Source organism: Mytilus trossulus, chromosome 12 (assembly GCF_036588685.1).
Source record: "Mytilus trossulus isolate FHL-02 chromosome 12, PNRI_Mtr1.1.1.hap1, whole genome shotgun sequence".
NCBI lineage: Eukaryota > Metazoa > Mollusca > Bivalvia > Mytilida > Mytilidae > Mytilus > Mytilus trossulus.
The window spans coordinates 3684064-3709000 of record NC_086384.1 but is presented as its reverse complement, the minus strand read 5'-3'; the positions used below and the strand labels follow the sequence as shown (position 1 = coordinate 3709000).

Below are 24937 nucleotides of genomic sequence, written 5' to 3'. Positions count from 1 at the left end.
TTGATTGTTTTCATAAACAGTTGAAACATACGTTTACATAGTAAGGTGTAATTACGTCTCATTTGGTAAAAGTGCATACGCATCTATACCTTTTTTATAATTTCCTATATCAGTACTTTTAAAAATTGAATAGATAAAGAGACTTAAAAAGATATGTATATCATGATACATATGATATTTTATTATATAGCCCAGTACTTTAGTCTCTTTATTACATATATGTTATCCGATCTTGGTTTTGCTTACAAGTACATATGCTTTCTTCCAGAATGCATGCAAGTATTGACATTTACCGAAAAGGTGTTCATAGTCTTCAGTCAAATACACTTGACACCCATACTTGCATCTTTTATGTTCCAGTGTTGTAGCAATATTTTTACCCAGGATTATTTAATAGAGCAATTTCCGTCTTAACATTTTATATTTGTTATTAAATAACGAAAAGTAAATAGCATGTTACTAGTAGAGTGATTGATTCAGGTTTGAAGATATTTTTCAATTTTGAGAATCCTATAGGTCTCTAATCATTCTTGTATGATTATATATTTCTTAAGATGATGTTTTTTTAAATTAGTTCTGTGGTTTTTTTTGGTTTGTTAATAGTCAAGGACAAGTTCAGATTTGTTTTTACAAGAGTTTTCAAAGGTTTGTCAGCCAGAAATGTATTACAGTCATATGAAACCTCAAATTAGAAATAAATGATGCATATGTTTTTTATAATTTAATGAATAGTTTTCATTATACCATTTATGTGCATATACTTTGTCCTGAAGAAAAAGCTTTAATTTAGAAGAATTCTACTTTTTTAATAACTTGCTTCCAGGAAGCAATTCGTCGACAAATTTTCCGTATGCAAGTGACCTTAGCGTGACCCACCTCGTAAAAATCCGGTGGTCGAAATACGCATGGATCTGTCATTGACATAAAATAGTATCTGATGGTTCATGCTATAAACGGCTCAATATCCATGCTTTTTTGGTGATTGTTTACTATAATATCACAATCTGTAAACTACGGCTTCAAACACGAAAATTTAGTACCTTCCATATTTTCATATCCTAAATGACAGTCAGGAAAAAATTGACGATAATACGATATTTGTGCGTAAAAAAATAAACAAATGATATATAATCGTGCAAAGAAGACTATAAGTTTATGATATTAACATGCATTGGTTCAACCTATCGTTTTTTTACTTAAAATGTCCTGTACCAAGTCAGGAAAACGGCCATTGTTATATAATAGTTCGTTTCTGTGTGTGTTGCTTTTAAGTGTTTGCAACCCGAATTTCGTTTTTTCTCAATCGATTTATGAATTTCGAAAAGCGGTACAGTACTGTCGCCGTTATTGTATTATTTTGAAATGCAAAAGTCTCGTGTACACATCTTGTTTTCAGAGTTAATACATCTTGTTTATAATTTAACAGGAAAGACAAAATTGCCATGCTATGTTGTGGGCCAGAGAGTATTGTTTCACAGTGGATCAACAAATACTGCTTGTATCCACTACAAAACATGTTCAGAAACTATTAAGGTATTTCAGTTTCATATAGTGTCAATCAGATCAATTTTATTGTTTAAAAACTAATATAAAACTAGTTATTATGTAATTTAATTCATCATTGTAAAGCATGTAAAACGCGTGTGAATGGGTCACAATCTCACGGAGATATCAGTATAACGTGTATGTTGTGGTAAGATATTCAAAGATATTAAATGTTCTAGGAACTTATCGAGACTGGATTCAAAGAATTTGAGAGAGGAGACATGCTTGTTGAAAAAGACGCCAAAGATGAAATTGATTACTTCAAAAAGATGGCCGAACGTAAGTTAAAAAATTATCATTATATATTGTACTTTTCCATGGATGATAAGTACAGTTATTAAATTTTGTGAATAACATGTTGTGTCGAATGTAAAAAGAAATCATATAAAGACAACAAATTATATATCTTAAAGTTGAATAAACCAGTTGCACTTTACTTTAGAACTGTAAACAAATGTGACGCATCAAAATCGAGTCCTCAAAGAATTGGTTTTGTCAAGTATGTGTGTAGGAATCGTATGTCATGAAACACTTAACGAACATAAGGAAACAATATTGAAAAAAAGGTATCTTCGAAAGATTATCACAATTAATTAATCATTATATAAATAAATCTTCGGCCCAGTAGTCGGTGTATTCAGTGCACTGCCAATGACATGAAAACCAACATAACGTAATTTTCGTTACAAACAAGGTTATATTACTGCTTTTGGTAAGTGCTTCAAAAATATATAACTTTCGCTTTTATCAGCAATCAAAGCTGGGCTTTTGTGTAAATGTGAAACTTCTGATCCATACAATCATAATATTTTTCCTCTTGCAATAGTATAAAACATTTACTAAAATATCCCTAACGCTAGTACTCTCCATTTAAAAAACATGTACAAAAAACACAACATAGAACTAAAGACTAAGCAAAACAAACCCCACCATAAACTGTGGGTGATATCAGGTGCCAAGGAAAGGTGACCATATCCTGTTCCACATGTGGCACCCGTCGTGTTTCTAATGTTAGTACAAACCCAGTAATAAGTTTAATTCGGTTAGCCACATTCCTGAAAAAAACGGGATTTTACAATATGATGAACATGTCCTCTTTCATCTGTTAAAAGAATATTCCAAAACGGTCAACCAACTCATGATGGCGTACGTAAACTGACTATGAAGTCATTTCTACTTCATCATTATGAACACTTTGTTACATAGCTTCCTTTTTAGCAGCAAACCTCTATCAAGGAATGCATGAAAATAAATACAACCCCGAGAATGTCGAATCAATTTGGAGATATATACTACAGATGCAGGCGCAGCTGGGATGTTGCTACATAGAAATGAAAAGTTCACAATTGGGAAGCTGCAATCATCTCTTTTATCGTAATGTTTAGTTTTCAACGGACCTTCATTTCTAGATATAAATCAAAATACGAGGCAGTCTTATCTGTATCTGTCGTATCTTTTGTATCTAGTTCGATGGGATAGCTGCGTTTAATATAGACACCAAATTTTCATTTATTTACTGAGAGAACATCATCTATATAGCGGACCATTAAGTTAAAGGATACTGCTTACTTCTATTCGTTCTTCCTACGAAGTTCCTATATGATGTCAGCCTCATAAGAATAAAAAAGACGGACATTGTTCAACTTGGTTTTCTTATGAATTCCGATAAAAAAAATTTAAAACGACGTCCTCCAATCGTGATAAATGTGTTCTAAATCAAATAATCAAAAATCTTAATAATGTCGGTTTCAGACAATTTTCGTTTGATTCAGAGGGAATCTTTTTTATTTATTTATAACAAATATTTTATTCGTCCATTTCCTGATATATAAATACCTAAGTAGCCCAGGTCGCATACTAATGGACCCCCGCATTGCAACAGCTTCAATTGTCCAGGGAAAAAATCAAACGAGTTCATACTTACAATAGTTTTATAGGGGTAAACTCAGTAAAATATCTCCCATTGACTTTAATGCTAATCTATGAGTGGAAATAAATATATACTTGATTGACCTTTAGAAATCAAAATCTTTCATATATCATTCATGAAAGTACAAATGTAGCCCTAAGTACATTAATACATTCAGCCTTTTTTTTTTTTCATTTCTAGTTTTGATCCATCTACCAAAAATATTTATTACAAACATCATCTACCAATCAGAAGAGCACATGACTTCACTTTTAGACAGAAAGCTCTTCAATCTTCATAAATGCTGAGCAAAATTTATACTACAGCCTATACTGCGGCCACTGTATATTTGGTATATAAAGTTGCGCAGTGACTGTTTTTAAAAGAATGGTGTAAAATACTATGTTTAATAAATATGAATTGTTTTCTGTGTTTGCTTTGACCGGTATTGCAAGAAAATCTAGAAACTAAAGTCTTGGTGAAGATGTGGTGTACTCTTAGTTAGTTTTTCCTTATATGGAAGTTTTTGATTAAATACCATGAAAAGACCACAAAAAGACTTTTCAAAGGCTTTTTTAAGCAGTTTCATAACAAATAAAACAACAATTATGTTTCATTATACTAAATCTGTGTTTAAATTACTTGTAAATTTTACAAAATGTCATTGATAATCACTGTGCAGAAATTCCTATTACCCCAACATCAGGATGGGTTGTTCGCCAAAACTAGACATCCAGAACTGGAGTAGAAAAAAGTGCCAAATAAGAAAATATATGAATAAGTATATAAAATCATCATAGATACAAAGACTAAATTTAGTATATACCCCAGACGCGCGTTTCGTCTACAAAAGACTCATCAGTGACACTTGAATCCAAAAAAGTTAAAAAGGCCAAATAAAGTACGAAGTTGAAGAGCATTGAGGACCAAAATTTCTAATTTGCCAAATACAGCTAGGTAATCTATGTATGAGGTAGAAAAGCCTTAGTACGACCAAACTTTTCATTTGGGAGATTGAATTAACAATTTAGAATATTTAAAAGCAATTATAAAACATAAAAATCCAATTACAAACATTTCAACACTTGTTTCATAGATGAAGGACATATAATCATGAAAAGTTGTCTAGTATAATCTTTAAATAAAGAAACGCAATGGATTATGTTTAAAAGTGAATAAATACCTGTATGCGGTCAGATTATTTGAGTGTTGAAATACTAGAAAAGTGCTTATTTACCACTTGTTCTGCAACTTAACATGGGGAACACAGCTAAAAAAAAATACTATGTCAAATAGTACGGTGACAAATAAAGTAAATTTGAAAATTTAATGGACCAAAATACCTCATGGCTAATTTTGGTCTTATTTTGTAGATAAATATAATATCCTTTGATTAAGGCATGTCGTAGAGTGCCAAAGTGGTGCAGATTTTTGAAAACTGCATTCAAAGGTTAAAAGGGGGGGATTTTTAAAAAATGCAAATTGTAGACATTTTGGATAATTTCTCGGAAGTCTCTTATTTAACTGAGATTGTTTTCGATTAAAGCATGCGCTAAGAATGCTCCACAAATACAGCTAGTCATATTTATGTCTGATTACCAGATATTAGTGATACGTACCCTTGCTTGCAACATGTACGAAAATGAAACAAATATCTTTATTTACGGAAATTATCGACAAACAATATTCATAATTAAGATTAAGCTATGCAATAATATATGGCCACATATAAAAATATTTTTGGGGAAAATTTGTTAAAATGCCATAAAGAACAGAGGAGAAATAAGAACTGTAAAGTTTACACTCTGCCCATGGTGTTATAAAAAAACATTATGAAATTCTGTTCTGATTATTTAAACTTAGAAGGATGTAAGAACTATAAAAAATAATCCTTATGTTCATGAAACTATAGTATATGAAGTTTGATTTGATTTTAATAAATAAATCGGTACTAGACCAATTGCACATTGAGAAGATATGTCCCCCCTTTTTTTTAATATAAAACAACAACAGACAAGGTTGTCATTTGTTGGTGTGGTTCATAAATGATTCTAAATTCTAGTTTTTTATATAGATTATACCACTGCATTGGTTTAACACTAGTCAATTGTTGGAGCCCTTACAGTTCGGTGCGAGCCAAGGCTACGTTTTGAAGACCGTACTTTGATATTTAATGGTTATATGACCTTGATGTCTCATTGGAACTCATACCGTATCTTCTTATATCTATAAACAATGGAATATATAGCAGACTTGAAAGCCCAATATATATGTAAATAAAGATTCATATGGATATTACGCTTCAAAAGTTGCTGTCAATGTATAATTGTAGTACACTATCACTAGACATCAATATGCACATCATTTTGAAAAGGAAACGGAATCCTAGAGAAGAAAAAAGATGTCATTGTATATCGCCGACAATACTCATGAGTTTTTTCAGTTCACCATGTACTGATTGACCATTGCTTCTTGGATCATTTGATTCGCGGTGAAGTGATTTTCACTGCAAAATGTGTGTCAATATAAGAACCAGCTAGAATGACAAATTTTGATACATGCATGTTTTTCCCGACCGCTTGTTGTTGTCTCTTTTTTGCCAATTTCGGTTGTAGAAGACGTATCGCATCCTGTTAGAGCGCCGCGAGTTTCTGTTGGTGTGCCAGACATCCTTTTAAAAAGTTGCACATGTCATGAGAAGGTCAAAACTGTCTTGTGGCTTTGGTTGAAGAAACGTCTCCCGTCTAAAATCACAATTTATCTTGTTTGACATCAAAGGATAAGACCTTATTAGAAATATAACATAACTGTCATGATTTTAACATGATGCAACCCCTGGAATAATTTCAATATCTGTTCTCTGGCAAAAAGAGGCGGCAGAATAATTATTATATCTGCCACTTCAGTCACTTACAAATCCTACACACAATTGCTTCAAAGTCTATAGATTTTGAAAATATTTCGCTGGAAATATTTCGTCATGTTCTCCCAAATCAAAGTCATTGTAGTGCGATAGTGCATAGTTACAGTGTACCTACAAATCTTATCAACCCATGTTTATGTTCAGGTGCACAAAGAAATTTCTTACAATCCCTCATTGAAATGCATTCAATGACTTGAAGGACAATTTGGATCTACCACCATTTGAAATACACCTTATTGTCTCTTTGACGCCTTTAATAGCTGACTATGTGGTATGGAATTTGCTCATTGATGAAGGTCGTGCGGTAACCCATAGTTGTAAATATCTGTGTGATTTTGGTCTCTTGTGAAGAGTTATTCCATCGGCAATCATACCACATCTTTTTTTATATACACCAATGTCAAATGTAAGGGGAGGGGTGGCCCCCACTGACATGTTTAACCTCGCCACATTCTCGTTTGAATTGTTTTATAGTTGTAAGTTCGTGCCCTTAATTGCCGACTATGCGGTAAGGGTTTGCTTATTGTTGAAGGCCGTACGGTGACCTATAATTATAAATGTATGTGTAATTTTTTGTCTTTTGTGGCGATTTTTCGAATTGGCAATCATACCACAATTATTTTTTTTTATTGTTTAAAAGCAATCATTGGCCAAATCTCAATAACTGTTGTACCATTTTACATAAAGACTTTTGACAATACCTATATCATATTTTTGATCAGGGGTGTACTTGTTCTTCATAAAAGAATATCAAACACTCAGCCTAAGTATACATTTCCGTTCAGTATTAAATGAGAGTGCATTGTAATTATTATCCATTTGAAAAAAAATTCATCTACTTACCAGGCAAAATATTTACCATAGAGGTTGTAAATCCATTGTAAAGATAGAAATGATTTGTAATCTCAAACGATCATAAACAGTTTGTTACCTCTTTTTTTTCACAAAATGCAATATCTGTAAACAAATGTAAATGGCACAAACTATACGACAACGAACATGTTTTCTTCATTCTTTCGCTAACAGATCATCCGGTAGACTTAATGAATGAAGACATGCTGCCCTGTAGTTTTTGAAAAGCAACATCATGTCCCGATTAATTTAAAACATCGAAAGTAAATGATTTTTAATTTTATCAAATAGTTAACAATGCACGCTGAATGTTGAAGCGGCTTGTCCTTGAAGTTATTTATGACGAGTAAACTCACCACTAGATGGCCTTCCTGATATTTTGCGTCACTGATTTAAAACAATATTGATCGCTCAAATGACTCAACATACCTTAATTGCTTAGCTTGTTGTATGAATTTTGTCTCCAGAATAGACATTTTATACCAGTCATTGTAATGCTATGGAGCGTGTTTTAACGAAAGTTGAATGAAATTAGCACCGACAATAATTTCCAATATGTTCCAATGTGGTTTAAAATTAGTATTTTCGAAAGAAAAAAAAAAGAATAAAAGCACCTCAAAAGTGATTAAACTTTAGCAGCTGTACTTATTCAATCACATCAACACGTCAACTATTCATACCAATATATATCTTTTTTATAAATTTAAAAAAAATGCATATTAAATTCATTGCATTTCATATGATAGGGGTAAATAGGAAAGGGGAACGTTACATGAATCATTGAGATGAAAATTGAGTAGTAATACTGCTATGTGGTGAGTTTTAGAAAAATGATCGTAAAAGTTGATTTTTATGTTCTATCAAACTTGTATATATTGTGACAAATCTGGAATGATAATTGTTATTATTTAACTTATTATTTATTGTATATAACATATATATATATTTGAATATTGCCGGGTGGTCAACTTCTCGGGTGTGCAAAACACTGATTTCATACTCACGATTTAAAATATTTGTACTTTGCAAGCGATAAGGGCCAGTTTTATATGTATATCTTGGTAATGATTACTATGAAATACTTTGATTATCCCGTCATATAGTGATTTATTTTGACAAATTTCGTCGTGAGATTCAACTTGTTTACATCTGCCATAACACCGTTTTGTACTTTCACTTTGCAATCTCATATTATTATTTGTTTAAGTTAACACTTTATCAATGCAGATAAATTGCGTATTTATTATGTTTGTGCCTCCCTTTTCATTAACATTGTATTTATTTATGATAGAACAGGGTTTTCATTGATCTCATTTATGCATTATATTTAGTGCGTAAGGTTATGTAAATTACACACAAGTTCATACGCCGTATCGAGAGAGGTATTTACTGTCCGTTTAAAAATAGCATTATGTAGAAATGTCCTTTTAGTTTCATACGCTTTTAAACATAATTCGGACACGAAGGAAAAAGTTAGGACAACTTAATAATGTTTCTTCATTTAAGAATAACGAATTATGTTTGTCTTTATAAACGTTACTAGCCAATAGAGATAAGAGACGTTGCTTTTGATTGGACGATTAGATGGTTACTCTAACGTCAAATTAAGTTCCAAAAGACATGAATATGAGCCTGTAGACAAACATTGCATTCTGAATCAAGCCTTTGAGCTGTCAACTAACTTTTATATTGACCACCCGATTTATTGTTTATCTGTTGAATGATGACTGTGTATTTGATGTTTATATTATTTGAAAGAAGAAGTCAAAATACGACTGAAATAAAAACTATTGTTATGTATTGCAAATCTGTTTCTCTGAAATGCCGTTGATTCCACTTCCCTGAGTGATGGTTATAAACAGCTTTATGCCAACCCTAGGTTTGTAACAATATCAAAACTTCTTAAGTATTGGTTGTTCCACTATATTTTGTGAAAAATTTACTATTGGTGATATATATAAGAAATGTAATCGACTTTGATAGACGGTAAGATTGACAAAAATGTTACATACATTTAAAAATCTTCCAATTCACTCAATGTATATGTTAATATGATATTAAAATTTGATGTCAAATAAAGGCTGATACATCACTCTTTCATATGATACCAAATTTGTTTTGATATCTTCATTTGGGCATTTATTATAAGCGTTCTCGTGTTTGAAAATGAAAACGAAAAAAAATCAAAAAATCTTACTTTTTACACGATTTTACAAAAAAACTGCACTGTGGGAAAACTCTACGACAGGGCTAAAATGAAAGTATAATGTTTCTCTATCGTCATGTGAATTTTCAGCCGTGAAGTATTTCGGTCCATTAAACTCCTTAACTAAGCGATTTTTCCTGATTTGTCACTCCACTAAAAGGGAGGTAATCCATTTTTATCATATTATTATACATTATGAGGAGAATTTTGTGCGAAATGTGATTTAAATGGGGAGAATAATTATACCTTTCATTGATATTATATCTCTCAAGTGTAATTTCTATTGTTTCTTTCAATCTGGACACAAAAACTGATTTTTACCATATACTCCATGCTTCTCTCCCAGTACACTGAGTGCATCCTAGATAGCCGCAGTTAAAGATAGAAATTTGTGTAAAACACAACTTCAAATGGTTCCAAAATTCTTCCATTACATTAACATTGACAGGAAATGAGTTTTGTGATTATTGTGTGGCCTTGGACAAGTACAGTGAAAAAGTGCATATTTTCCTATAGGGGTAAATTCAGTAAAAAATCTCCCATTGACTTTAATGCGAATCTATCAGTGGAAATATACCTGATTTACCTTAAGCAATCAAAAACTTTCATATATCATTCATGAAAGTACAAATGAAGTCCTATCTTTTGTAACAATAAAAACATGGGTCATGCGGCATTTTTGGGCATTCACATGACCTTGTTTACAAACAATGTAGATTCGCACTGAATTCCTATACAGACCCCCATTACTTTTCAACCCTATAGGGAAAAACATTAGTACATTCAGCTTTTATTTTTTTTTTTATTTTTTCATCTCTAGTTTTGATCCATCTACCAAAAAATATTTATTACAAACATTATCTACCAATCAGAAGAGCACACGACTTCATTTTTAGACAGAAAACTCTCCCCCAAATGGGCGGTCCCTGATGACGTATAATTATTTACTGAATTTACCCCATATACATAATTATATTCAAATAACCAATACAATATACAATTGATTTTACCTGATGAGCATCACTGTATAAAATCACTATCGTGTAACCAGTTCACTGAACAAACATGCGTTGATTTTATTTTAATATGATTTATCCCTCCATCAGAAAATGGATCTACGTTTGCCATTCTTTTTTCTTCAACAAAGCAATACCATCTCTTTCAATTTGTCTTTTAGTTTGGCATGGGAAATACTTGTGTAAAGTGTAGAAACGTCAAATGTTTAAAAAAAAACTTTAGCAAGGTGAAAGAGTTTTAGATTGAATGTACTCAAAAAGATCTTTGGAATTCTTTAGTATCTAGATCTGATGCAAGCCACTTCTAGAATAGACAGTTTCACAATAACTTTGAAGTCTGGCTTTGATTGCAGATAAAATTGATGTTAATTATTTAGAAAAAGTTTACGTGGGGCACTTGGAAGACCCATCAATATACCGTTCATTAAAGGGACCCTTAGGTAGTTCCGGTATGCAATACAGTCATGGAAGATCCAGTTCTTCATTTTGGGTTGAAATTGTTTACCTTACAAAAAATCAGTGTTTTTTTTTACCTGTGTACGTTATTCAATATCACACCTTTTTGGCAAAGGTTATGGTATTCTTTCCGATATTATTTTACATCTAATCCCCATGTTATTAATTTTGTATTTACATATTGTCATAATGTATTCTTTTATTGTATGTTCACTTGTTTTGACTTTGATGTCTTTTGATTGAGTTCAGCCATTTCAATTTATATTTTAGAGTGTGTATGTATATGCTGTTATGTTACATTATTGTTTCAGGATAGGATGAATGTTGGCACATATTCAAAAGTTTAAACCCGCTGCACGTTTTACAACTGTCCTAAGTCAGGAACCTGACGTTTTGTGGTTGTCGTGTGTTGGTTTTCCTGTTTAAATTTTTTTTCACTATTTTAGAGGTCTTGTATAGATTAATGTTGCATTTGAGCCGAGACTCAGTGTTATAGGTTGTATTTCTGTAAATATTGACAATGCGATTTCCCATAGGAACTCCTTTTAAGGCTAAAACTGTATAATTTTTACTATGAAGTTTGAATAAAATCGTATCTTAGAATTAAAAGTTCATATGCACTACATTTCAAAAAACAATCTCCAAGGAAAACTCGAAATGGGAATTCCCTTATTAAAAAAAAAAAAATTAAAAGTTCAAAAAACTAAAAATAATTGAAGACAGCTGTCATATTACTGACTTGTAAGAAACTAGTTTAAATGTAGAAAATGGCGGATTAAACGTTGTTTTATACCTAGTTAAACCTCACACTTGTATAGAATGTCCATTACATTGACAGCAACATGGAAGTCTGACGAACACACATAATGAAACAGCAGTTTACATAGTGTTATGATCTTAGTTATTATAAAAACAAATAACTATGTCAAAAAAGAAAATTAAAATGTAATAAAGATCCTCTATAGACACAAAATGTAAGACAAGAACACAAAACAATTACATTAGCATAATATCAAAATCACGGGAAGCATAAATACAGATCCACATCAAACAGGTATAACTAAAAAACGTCAGTAACTATAATCTATACTTCAAGACCATCATGTATTATGTGTAAAGTTACTACAGAAGGTCTTAGTATACTCCGATGATTTTTTTATAAAAAGGGCGAGACTGTCTTTGAGGAAACCAAGTTCATCAACCTTCTGCTCACACACTGATAACGTGTTAAAAAGTCCGAGTGTCAGATGCAAGCTTTTGAAAACCGAATGAGTCAGGAAATATACATTCCATATGTTGTGAAGTAGGTATATTGCGGGTGGTATTTGAAAAATTCAAAATTTCGAAATTTAAGATGGGAAAGTTGAAGTCATCCCTTCAACAGTTTAAACCTTAAAGTGTGACTGGGGAATAGCAATATGGTCACTCGGTCTTCTCCCAACCGGCAGTAAAACGCTTGCCGTAGTGGGGCGTCCGTTTGCCGTTGCAGAATGTACAATTTTGCAGCCACGTCCTGTCAGAATGGGGATCAGATGCCTCGTGTAAAGACTGCCACGCTCTTCGCACGATTAGACCTCTTGCAGCAACTCCTGGTAGCGTTGGAAGTCTGTTGCAAGGCAAAATTTTTGTCCCTATCAAATATACCCTCATTTTTCAGTGACAGTCAATTTTTTTTTCCAAAATACTTTTTTACAAGACCTACCTATCTATAGTTGCTGTTTTCTTCTCGTCCTGTACATGCATGACATATTTTCCATTGGACGTTTAGCAACAACCATAAATCAATCAATTAATCAAGTTTGACGGATGTCACCATTAATTGGTTCACCGTTATGGAATTGTGTGTTTCAGATGTCAATAGATTGTAAAAAATAAGAAGCTGTGGTATGATTGTCAATGAGACAACTCTCCACAAGTTACTAATAACAACAGAAATACCAAAACTATGGGTCCAATACGGCCTTCAACATTAGCGAAATCAATTCTGCATAGTCAGGAATTGATAAACCCCTAAAGACAGTTCAATCGAGAAAACTAAAGGCCTTATTTGTGTACAAAATATTGAACGAAAACAATTTTGATACTCGGCATCACACACCCACCAGTTGAATTCCAACCCCCTGACCTGCAACAGACACATACAGAATGTGGCACGATTTAACTATTTTGTTGTCGCCAAACCCTCCGCCTAAGCTGGTACCTGTGAAACGGCACAACATAAGAACACGAAAAACAATAAACGAAAAACAATTATGAGAAACAGCAACAAATAAACCAACAATCACTCGTTTATAAGCTCCTGACTTGGGACAAGCACTTATCGAATATTGACGGGTTAAGATAGTTTGAATGAACCAACCCTTCCTTAACCATGAATAGTGCTATAATAGTTCAGCATCATGTATATATCTTCTTTAGAACAAAAAGCGGTCATTACTACCAGTAGTAGTAGTAGTATCAGTAGTTTCACTTTGTATTGTTATTTACTAATACTTGTTTTGTTATATGATTAATAGATGCTATAGGGGAGGAGGTTTTACCAGTAATTATATCCTTTAGCGGAATATCGAGAATAAAAAAGAATAAAACTGTAAAAAGATTAAAGATTCCAATTTTTCGATTAAAGGTAAGATCACAATTTGAATTCTCCACTAAACGTACGTGTGCATATATTCAAAAATTTCAGTTTGTTAAAGAGAGAGGCGAAAGTTACCAATGGTATATTCAGACTCATAAGTTTAAAACAAATTATAATGCCAAAGCAAAAAATTAATACACAAAAAACAGTACTTTTAAAACACAACATATAAAAAAGGAAACCGATCAACACGAACCCCACCCGAAATCCTTTGGTGGTATCAGATGTTCGTGAAAAGGGACAAATGAGAAGAAAAAACGGAAATTACTGTTCCTATTATTGATATACCTGGATTATTTTTGCTTTTTTTATTTCAACATTTTTAAAATTCTATCTATAACTCATCGTTTCATTTGCAACAGAAAAACAGTCATGATGTCAGTGTTATGTGGTATGTAAAAGGCGGTGATAACAAATTTGACAAGGTGCAAACATACGTAACAGATACCATTAAGCCATGGCGTGTAAAACAATCAAAATTAGAAAAAAAGGACGAACTACAGGATCAATGGTCAGACGAAGTTACGCTTATATCCGAGATTCCATTTGGCCTGGATGCTCTTGTTTGCAACTGTTTAATTGGAGGTATATGTAAGGTAGAATGTGAAAAAAAACCGTAAAATCAAACAATCATGTGAGGGCGATCTTTATTACATTTAATTAGATGCACGATTTCCCTAATTCGTATGTTCATTTTTAAAATATAAATAAGATGCGAAAAATTGATTGAATCGTATTGGCTTCTATCAGAGAGATACGTCTTGCTTCGACAGGATAACTGTCTTTCGAACTTCATTAATCATTCGCCGTTCGAATCCACACTCAGTATAGAAAAGAACACAATTTCAGATCAAACAACTAAGAAGTATATTCGTTTTTAAAAATTTATATTTTCCTAAAACTAGGTCATTTAAATTTTAAGCAAGATGTAGTAGTACTAAGATTTAGAAATCTACTTTCTTGTTTATTGAAGTAATGAATAATCAATCATATTGCGCAAAAGTGGTTTCATTTCTATATCTACCTATTTTCCATTAAATGTTTCTGTCATATTTTTAGTGTGTATGGCAGAAGACCGCCGACGAGAAAGAAACGATGTAAGAAGTTAGCTTGACACATAGAGTTAATTCATAGGTCACAGTATAAATAGTTGATCTCAATCCTTGAATGCAAAGTAAATTTATAATGTATGCAATTTCTTGAAGAGTGGATGTATTTGCTCTTCGCAGTCATTGAAAAAACATCGAACCTTTTTTTTTTGTCCTGTCGAAAACCGATAAATAAGCTGTAAAACCGAAAGGTGCGTGCGACTGCTGCACTGAAAAAATACAAGTCAGAATTACAAACAAAACTCAACAAAATCATCAATAGAGTGTTCTATTTTTAAAATGTATCAACTGTTCTATATTCACAGACACTGCAGAATTATGAAGCAAATGTGAGGCTCCTTAACACCAGAGTCATTAAACACTTAAGCTGTAAAGGCTATAATTATATTATTGTTAAGGTCTTTCGTATAGAAATAATAACTATGCTTGAAAGTTATAACAAAAAAGACAGAATTGAGCAGTCAGTTCTATTTACTTTTTAGTGAATTCATATATCAGACTAAAAAACTTCAAACACACAACGTGTGCACATATGGCTTTGTTTAACAACTTTTAGTTCATATATTGGTCACATTATGTTAAATATATGGTTAAGGGTGATATTATAGTGACAAGATTTCTAATCTGACCATCAAAGGCAGAAATTGTTAACTTCTATAAATAAATAGGCATCAATAAGGTCTGATTTAAAACAGAGACATGATTTTATACTTTTATTCACTAGTAGTCTTGAGTGTTGGAATTATTAACAACTGAACGTTAAAAAATACAGTACTCTGAAATGCGTTCAATGTGTTATCATAATAGTTTCGTATAGTATATGTAGAATTGCACAACTTATTTGAGGATTTTAAGTGCCCACTTCTTGACGAATTGTTTCTTTATTCTTCTGAGGCTGACTTCATACATGAATTTCTTTGGAAGAGAGAAAAAAAGTTAGCAGTATACTTTAACTTTACTTTCCACTATTGAGTTGAGGTTCTCTCACTAAATAATTCAAAATTTGATGACAATGTTAAGCGTATTTATCTCTTCGGACTTGCGATAAAGGATTAACAGATACAGTTAGTTAAATCTCCCGCATATATTGACTATTATCTAAAAATTGACAATGTGGGCCTGTTGAAAATAAAACTATACGACAAAAGAGATGATTTCAGCTTCCCAATTATGGACTTTCCATTTTCATGTAACAACATTTCAGATGAGCCAACATACGGATTATATATCTATCAACTGATACGATATTCCCGGGCTTGTATTTCTAATCATAATTTCCATGATAGAGGGTTGCTGCTCACAAGAAAGCTTTTAAAACAAGAGTTCCAAATGCCGAAGTTTAGATCACACCTTTGTAAATTCTACGAAATCCATAACGAGTCGGTTGACCGTTATTCAATATTCGTTTTACAGATGATAGAGGATGTGTTTCTAATATCGTATCTATAATCCCGTCACCTTTCACGAATGTGACAAACCGAATAGCTTATAGTGGGTTTTTTATGGGGTGTTTATTTTTGCTTATTATGCCGGATGAAAGAACATCGCGAAAATAAATTCCGCGGAAATTGATTCATACTTTTTAATACTTTCTAAGAGCTTAGGCGTCACGGTAGGTCAATAACGGTAAAGGTTAATTTTAACAACATTGAACATACATGTTATTTATGAAATGAATGCCAAGTGTGTATATCTTTATCAAGTAGTTCCAAATAGATTATGATAGAAGTGTACTCTAGTAATTATTGTAAATATGTGTCAAATTACATAAGAGTTGAATCGGTCTTGATAATTTTATAACCTAATAAGTAATTACATCAAAGTTAAGGTAAAGATAAATAAGTAAGAAGTCATTTAGGTTAACAAATTTATTAACTAGTCTCTCAATTTTTCAATATTTTATATGCAACAATTTCAGTATCCGCCAAAATATTCAATTGGGATTTAAGAATCCACAAAAATAAACCGCCAAAATTTGTCGTATACTTTGTGGCCCCTAAATCTTGAAATCTTACAGCCGCGAAAATAACCCGCTAAACGATAAAACTTGTTAATGGGTTTTTACAAATATCAGCAACACGACATGTGCATCATCTGGAGCTGGGTCTTCCTACCCTTTCGGAGCACCTGAGGTCACCCCAAACTTTTGTTAGGGTTGGTTTTGTTTAGTCTTTTTTCTATGTTTTGTTTTGTGTGCTATTGTTTGTTTGTCTGGTTTTTTTTTTCTTTTTTAGATGGCGTTGTTAGTTTTTTTTTTATTAGTGAGTTTGAATGACCCCTGGTATTTTTCGCCCGGCATTCACCAAACATAGTTTATCTTCAGCAACTTTAATGAAATTAGCTAATTATAAAGTGTTATGAATATTTCATGACGATTCAGAACCTCCTGGGCAAAAACTATGATGACTCAGGATAAACTGACAGTTTACAGTATATTATACAAATATAGCCTTTGTATAAGGTCGATACAAGGATATATTGACCTGAAAGAAGTATTTTGACTGAGGACGAAGTCAGAGGTCGATATATCCTGTATTGACCTCATACAAAGGCTATATTTGTTATATTATTAATTTCCGACCATATTTGTATCAAAATCGTCATTTAGGTTTGTTGGAATTTTATAGATATTACATTTGTCTTAGACAATAACAACATATTAGTTGTTATTTTATTTACTCTTTATTTTCAACATCTTGTCTAAGACTACTATAACTATGTGTTATAGTAGTCTTAGATCTTATGAAGATTTTTTTCGTCAAATAATTGATCAAAGATATCATGTGTTTCAAAACATTAAACAATATCCTGAAATTCATTACATGACGTCACAAAGTATATCGGTGTTTAGATATTCTAAAAATAACCGTGCGATATGCTTTTTGCCGGTCAATATGCATTTTTCTATCCGCCGTTTTCTCTCTACCGTCGAAAATATAGTTTAACATGTGACTATCCCTAAACGAATCAAATTTGTTAAAATATACGAATTAATAATATATAGTTATATATATCAAAATATGTCCATATTTGTAATTTTAATTGCTGAAAAATGTATATTGACTCTTTGCAGTCATTAAAACTAATGATGCATTAATGAATATTGTTGTTGAGGTGTTTCTCCATAAACAAAAATGCCTGTGACAGTTGTTATCCATTCGTTTGATGTGTTTGAGCTCTTAATTTTTCAATTCTCCCTTAACCTGGGACAGTGGTATAAAAGTACAACATAAGAACAAACTATGAAAATCAGTTGAAAAAAGCTTAACTCATCAGATGGACAAAAATACAAGAGGTCGACAACAAGAAGACACTAGGAACCGATCTAAAAATACTCGCAGTTATTACTTTAATTCTTTTGTGATCTGATTGATAACTTATATATATATATATATATATATATATATATATATATATATATATATATATAATTTATTGTTTAAAGATAAACACAGGAAACAAGATAAAGAAATTGAGCGGATTGTGTGTAATAATTTACCAATAAACTTTTAATATTCATTAACTGTATCAATAGATGGATTCTATAAATCAAAGAATTTCAGTCGCAAGCTAGAATATCTACATATTTTATGTGTATGATGTCGTTTATTTTTGTTGCAGTTTAGTGTTTCTGTTGTTCTATTGTTTTACACATATTATTTCCCTCGACTAAAGTTTAAGGATTTGTTTTCGCTTAATCCAATTATGACTATTGAACAACGGTATAGAACTAGTGCTTTTATTTAACGCGTGAACGCAGCGAAATTATTTCAAATTGTGTCTAGCGGCTGTGTTATATCTATAAAACCCGGCAGACAATAACATTATTGTAGTTCACGTTGAAACTAAACAGTTAAAGGATATTAACTAAACTGTGTGCTTTTGGAAACCTGTTGCAAAATGATATTGATTTCGGCAAAGAAGTGCGTTTGTTCAAAGTGATAAGACGTTTGGTGTAAATATCTCTTACATCAATGAGATTAAGGAGCTACTTTGATAGCATGCTATTGCGCTGTACTCCACGGAGAGGGAAGTATTGCGGTTGTTTTGATTGTTGAACTCCTACCATAAAACAAAAATAATTAAATAATTTTCAGCTGTTTCTACGTTCACTCATATCAATGTGTTGAAAGTTCTCGTTCATCAGTAAAACACGTCTTAATATAGATCTAAAAAAATTACTACTATCGCTGCTAGTAAATAAAACATAAAAATCAATTATTTTGGAACTTTTATGGAAAAACACCCATATGTGGACTGAAGAAGTCTATACAATGTCTTGCATGTTAAAATCTTAACCTATCGTATTAAGGATTTGAATTACGACAATGTACAAAAAAAGACTGATAAAGACATGTACCGTATCGAAAGGGTCTTGCGAAAAAGATACAAGGTGGAACGAAGGTTTAAATTCTTGGATACAAAAATCAGAAATGAAATGAAAACCTTCAAGCAAGCGTTATAGTCTTTGACATTTTTTATAGACTATAAAGTAACTTTCACCATGTTAGGTAAAGGTATGGATGTAAAGATTAAACATCTAAGATATGTCTTTTTCAGTTGAAATGGTTTCTTCGTAGGGTACTCTCACATTGATGTTATAAACATTTTAAAAATGAATGTCAAAACCTCAACACTCACAAAATAGTCTTGTTGGCTAGCCATAGTTATATAAAAAAAAAAACACACACATGTTTTTGTTAATTTCAATTTCAAGACTTCGTTCTTCTATTCAACACACGATTTTACGTCAATACTTTCACTTTGACACCTTTATGAAGTCACTATTCACACTTTATGATGTAACGTCACTACTTTCACTTTATAACGTTACATCACTATTTTACTTTCAAATCATTACATGCTTAGAAATTGAAATTGGGGAAGAATCCCCTTTTCTTCACTTCTTATATTTTGATTTTATTTTCATGTTTTTTCTTATGAGGCATTCATACATATTGATTATTTGCATTTAGTATCATTGCTGAGGAAATTGAATTCTGTCCAATTAAAACATGTGTTACACATATCATGCTTTAATGTTCTATTTTTATTACTTGCAATTAGTTATGGTTGATAGACTATTGTTAAATATGTTATGAGTATATGATACAAAAAAAATCATTTTAGATGGAACATACAAATGCTTATTATACTACGTTGTCGATGTACCTTTTGACAAGAGAAAAGTGGAGAATACCAAATAGACACAGAAAGCCGCACATTAAAAAACCATTGGATCAGAGATCTCTGGAATACATATATGAACAGGTGGGAATTCATTTGTATTTGGTATTTTACAAATTGATTGACATGTTATCAGTTATTAAGTTTAGAAAAAAAGGAATAGAATAATCAGTTAGACCACACCCACAATACAAGTTTATAAAAATAAATACCTAGAGCTAAATCATATCATCCGCAATTCTATACGCTTATCTGTGTTTCTATTTTTGAACTAGACAAGCTTTAAATAAATAGAACATAGACAACAACAATAAAAGTGTACTCAACACCAGGTTTATAAAATGCCTTTAAACTTATTATTTAGACAGACGTTTTAAATGGGCTGTCTGTTACTTCTAAAATACATGTCTCGATTAAGTATATATACATGATATGAAATTGTCATTTTTTTAAATATGATCTTTAAACAGTGTCTATTCACACGATAAAAACGAGGTTTCAAAATCTATGTATAAAATTCGATGAAGATATGTCCAAGGATTTGTATTGTTAGACTATACAAATCCTTGATATGTCATATATAACCTTAAGCTACATAGATATTGTTTGAATCCATCCACATCTGGATTGTATAGTTTTATAACAGGGAGAAACCGTTTTTCTTCAAAGAAACACCTGTATTTTTCGGTGTCTCTATGTGATTAAGAGAATTTAAATCTTTTATAAAGTATTGGCACTTTTAAGAAAGCATACATATTGAGTTAATGAATATATATAGTTAAATACGATAGAATATATTTAAGTGTATACTAACTTTAAATATTTTATAACTATAATTAATATTAATGAAACAAATGAAAGAAACGACAAATCCAACTTACACTATTAAAAACTTATTTATTAAAAGGTCATTACCTCCGACGTTTTACAGAACTTGTGGTACAATCAGAAGTCATTCGTCAAAATGGAATACCAACCACCAGCATACTTAGGTATCTATCAACTCTGATATTCAAACTTGCAAATATTTAGATATGCAAAATATATTTAGTTTGTGTGTCTAGAACATTTTTTTTATATTTATAAAACACGGTGTACACGATAATTTACTATTACAACTACAATTATTCATTTATATTCAAATATTCATGTCATAAGAATAAAAAAATATCTATCAGTAAGAGACGATTTAAAATCAGAAATTATAGGATAAATTTAGTATACCCTCGATGATTAGCCAAATAGCACGAAATATAAAAAAGAAGGTGTGGTATGATTGCCAATGAGACAACTATTCACAAAAGACCAAAATGACATAGACATTAACAACTATAGGTCAACGTATACCTTAAACGAAAGTTTGAAATTTGTCTAGAAGGACAAATGAAAGTTAAAATAGTCAGACGCTCGATTTTTGGTATGATAGATCCGGATTGTGTCGAACTTCATCGTGTTAAATACTCGGATAATTGGAGTTATTTGTGAGAATTTCATTTATTTAAGGCATAAGTCGATCTCGATTGATTAAAAAATTATGGTTTACTCGAGTATAATTATGAACCAAAATTTACCCTATGTTAAAAGTAAAAGATATTTTGAAAGAAGAAAAAAACAACTTCATTTCTTAATAATGCCATAAATATTGAAATGGTTATTTTGTATTATGCATTACAATAGGTTTCCTTTTTAGTTCTTAACTATCAATTGTCTACCATAAACAATGATGATGTGACCCTGTTTTAAGTCTTATTTGTCAAATTCGGGAAATAAGGGCGGTAATGTAGTTACGAAATTAGAAACAAATCCTCTATAATATGTGAAACAAATATTCCCAAGTGGTCATCCAATAATTGATGGCGTACAAAAAACTACGATGGGATCAATTCTAAACTTGGAACTCTTGTTTTAATAACTTCCTAGCTGGGAAGCAGCAAGCCTCAATCAATGTTAGATAATAAAAGCCCTGCAATGTTGAGATATATACTCTGTATTGAGGCGCTACTAGAATGTTGCTAAATTGAACTGGAATGACCACAATTTAAAAGCTGATGAAATCATCTTATTTGTTGTAAATTTGGTTAAACAAACGATCTTCCTTTTTCAATTTCTAGAAGTCAAAATAGGAGGCAGAAATCTCAAATTCGACGGAATAGATGCGTTCAACATAGTTACCGAACTTTGGATTATTTTGTAAAAGGACATAATCTATATATCGGAAAGTAAATTCAAGGATACTGTTATTTTTCTGCCTCTTTCGAAGAAGTTTTGGTCTGGAGACTTATGAATAAAGGAAAAAGTCGACAAGAAAATGGATTCAATTTGTTTTCATGCAAATGCCGATTGTTTGTTGTAAAACACATCGTGCAAACGTAACAAATATTAAACATTTTTCATTTGCTAATTTTTAAAAGATCACGTTTTATGAACGTTGTATAGTGACATTTCCGTACCTTTTCTTTTTCTTGTGGGAACTTCTTCTGTTGATATATACTCCAAACATTTTTCGTATATTAATGTATATTTACATATATTTAAAGACGTGCAAATGTCAATAACAAGGAAATTGTTATAAGTCTCGAAGACAACTTTAAGATTTCCACTGATATTTTGCTAAATAGGCGCAGTCTGTGGTGTGATGTGACTTTATAATTCACAAGAACCAATTTGGAGTTAAGTAATGTAGTCAAAAGTAATATAACAAAGAAACTGGAAAATTCAAAAACAAAAAGTTCTTGATTAAATCGCAAAATCAAAAATTAGAACATATCAAAGGAATGAAAAACAACTGTCAAATTTCTGACTTCCAACTGGCATTTTATTATGCAAAAAAATATGGACTAAACCTGGTTTTACAGAGAGTTAGACGTCTCATTTGTATGCCAGTCGCATAAAATGTCATTATATTGACAACTTTATGTAAACAAAACAACAACATATAACAGGTAAAAATGTCAAAATAGGGATACATCCGTGATTATTGCAACACATGCAAATATATTTATGCATTTTTTCAATACAAATTTATATTCCAAGACTTGATTTCAGAAGATGACGAAGATTCCAGTGGACAAAGTTGTTGTTTTAACAAAGATGTATTGCACACGAAAGGTAATCTCAATGTGTAGTAGTAAGTGTAGAAAAATGTGAACAGCTGTCTAGTGTTAGGGGGAGGGTATTATCCCGCTAACATGTTTTACCCCGCCACATTCTATATACATCTAACATTGTTGGGTTGATGTTTAGACGAGTTGTATATACATTATGTACACAGCCATGTATCACCATCATTGATGGCGATCCGATGGATACATCTGTTGTAGGGTTGTCACTGACTCAGACGTACTTATGAATATAATTATTTTCTGTGACTGTATCACATTAATTTGTAGGATCCTTTACTATAGATAATTTAGCTGATCTGTAACAATGACATCTTCATGCCTTATATTTCATGTACTGTAGTACGCCGCTAGAATAAAAATGACGTGGAAAGGTAACATATGGCCACCGAAAGCTTTTTTTTTTTGAGAGCCCAGGTGGTCTGCAGCCGTCCCGCTAGACCACACGATGTATCCATCGGATCGCCATCAATGATGGTGATACATGGCTGTGTACATAATGTATATACAACTCGTCTAAACATCAACCCAACAATGTTAGATCTGTAAATTTGCTTTCGCAAATTTTTGGTTCTTCCCTCGCCGGGATTCGAACCCATGCTACTGTGATATCGTGACACCAAATCGCCTGCACTGCAGCCGTCCCGCTAGACCACACGACCACCTGGGCTCTCAAAAAAAGAGCTTTCGGTGGCCATATGTTACCTTTCCACGTCAGTTTTAATCTAGCGGCGTACTACAGTACATGATATATAAGGCATGAAGATGTAATTGTTACAGATCAGCTAAATTATCTATAGTAAAGGATCCTACAAATTAATGTAAGATACAGTCACAGAAAATAATTATATTCATAAGTACGTCTGAGTCAGTGACAACCCTACAACAGATGTAGCCATCGGATCGTATTTATATATATATATATATGTCTGTCCAAAGTCTAGAGCCTGTAATGCAGAGGTTGTCCTTTATTGATGTGTTAAATATTATTTTTTTGTTCATTTTTTGTACATAAATAAGACCGTTAGTATTTTCGCTGAGACTGTTATACAACTGTGATGTCGGGTCCTTTCATACCTTGATATTGGCTTTGCTTATTGTTGATGGCCGTGCGATGACCCATATTTGTTAATCAATGCGTCAGATGGGCTCTTGTGGTGAGTTGTCTCATTTGCAATGATTCCATATCTTCTTTTTATATTTTCAAGACAAATGTAAAACAACTTTAATAAGAACAATGACCACCTTATATATTTTCTAAACAAAAAAATCAAAAACAAATATGGAGGACAATCAGTGATTGCCAGATCCATGAATATATAGAGACGTGGATGCACACTTGTTATGGGAATTTTTTATTTGTTCGTTTGTATATTGTGAAGTTAAGTTTGCCGTTCAATTTCACTGAACCAGTCCACGTTTTGTTTAAGAAGCCAGCTAAAGCCCACATCGGTTGGTCAATGAAGCAGGTGTTAGTAATTTGCGGTAAACGTACAACCTTCAGCAACACTATAGTTGGCAGTACAAGACCCCGTTATGAACAAAATAAAACAATTGAGAAAACAAACGGCCTAATTTATAATGGATCATTTTAAGATAACCAAGTATGACAGACATGCACCAACTACTACCGCTGAACTGCAGTCTCCTGACTTTGGACAATAGCTTACATAATGTGGCGGTTTTATACCTGTCAGATGCATCATCCCTTCCCAAACCTCTGACAATGATTAAACAGTACAGCTTAAGAACAAAATTTTAAAAAAAATAACAGATGAAAAGACACTAACTCATCTGATCGATACAGAATTACATATGCATTTTTTGTGGACGCGACTTCTACTTTTGTGAAATTGTTTTTTAACACAAGAGAAGCAAATGGAATGTATCATTATTAAAACATATTTCTGAAGATGTTGAATTTAGAGAGTTGTGCAATCTTCATATTTCAAAAAGCACAGGTTTTGATACTATACG

The 24937-nt window shown here is 32.0% G+C and overlaps 1 protein-coding gene across 1 annotated transcript; it reads left to right on the top strand.

Moving 5' to 3' along the window:
- Positions 1–13429: 13429 nt before the first annotated feature.
- LOC134693577 (uncharacterized) lies at positions 13430–22966 on the top strand. The gene is made up of 6 exons (XM_063554418.1): positions 13430–13533; positions 13908–14130; positions 14605–14642; positions 19785–19925; positions 20749–20833; positions 22887–22966. Exons 2-6 carry the CDS (start codon positions 13932–13934, stop codon positions 22964–22966), a joined length of 543 nt encoding a protein of 180 aa, XP_063410488.1. The 5' UTR covers positions 13430–13533; positions 13908–13931.
- Positions 22967–24937: the final 1971 nt, after the last annotated feature.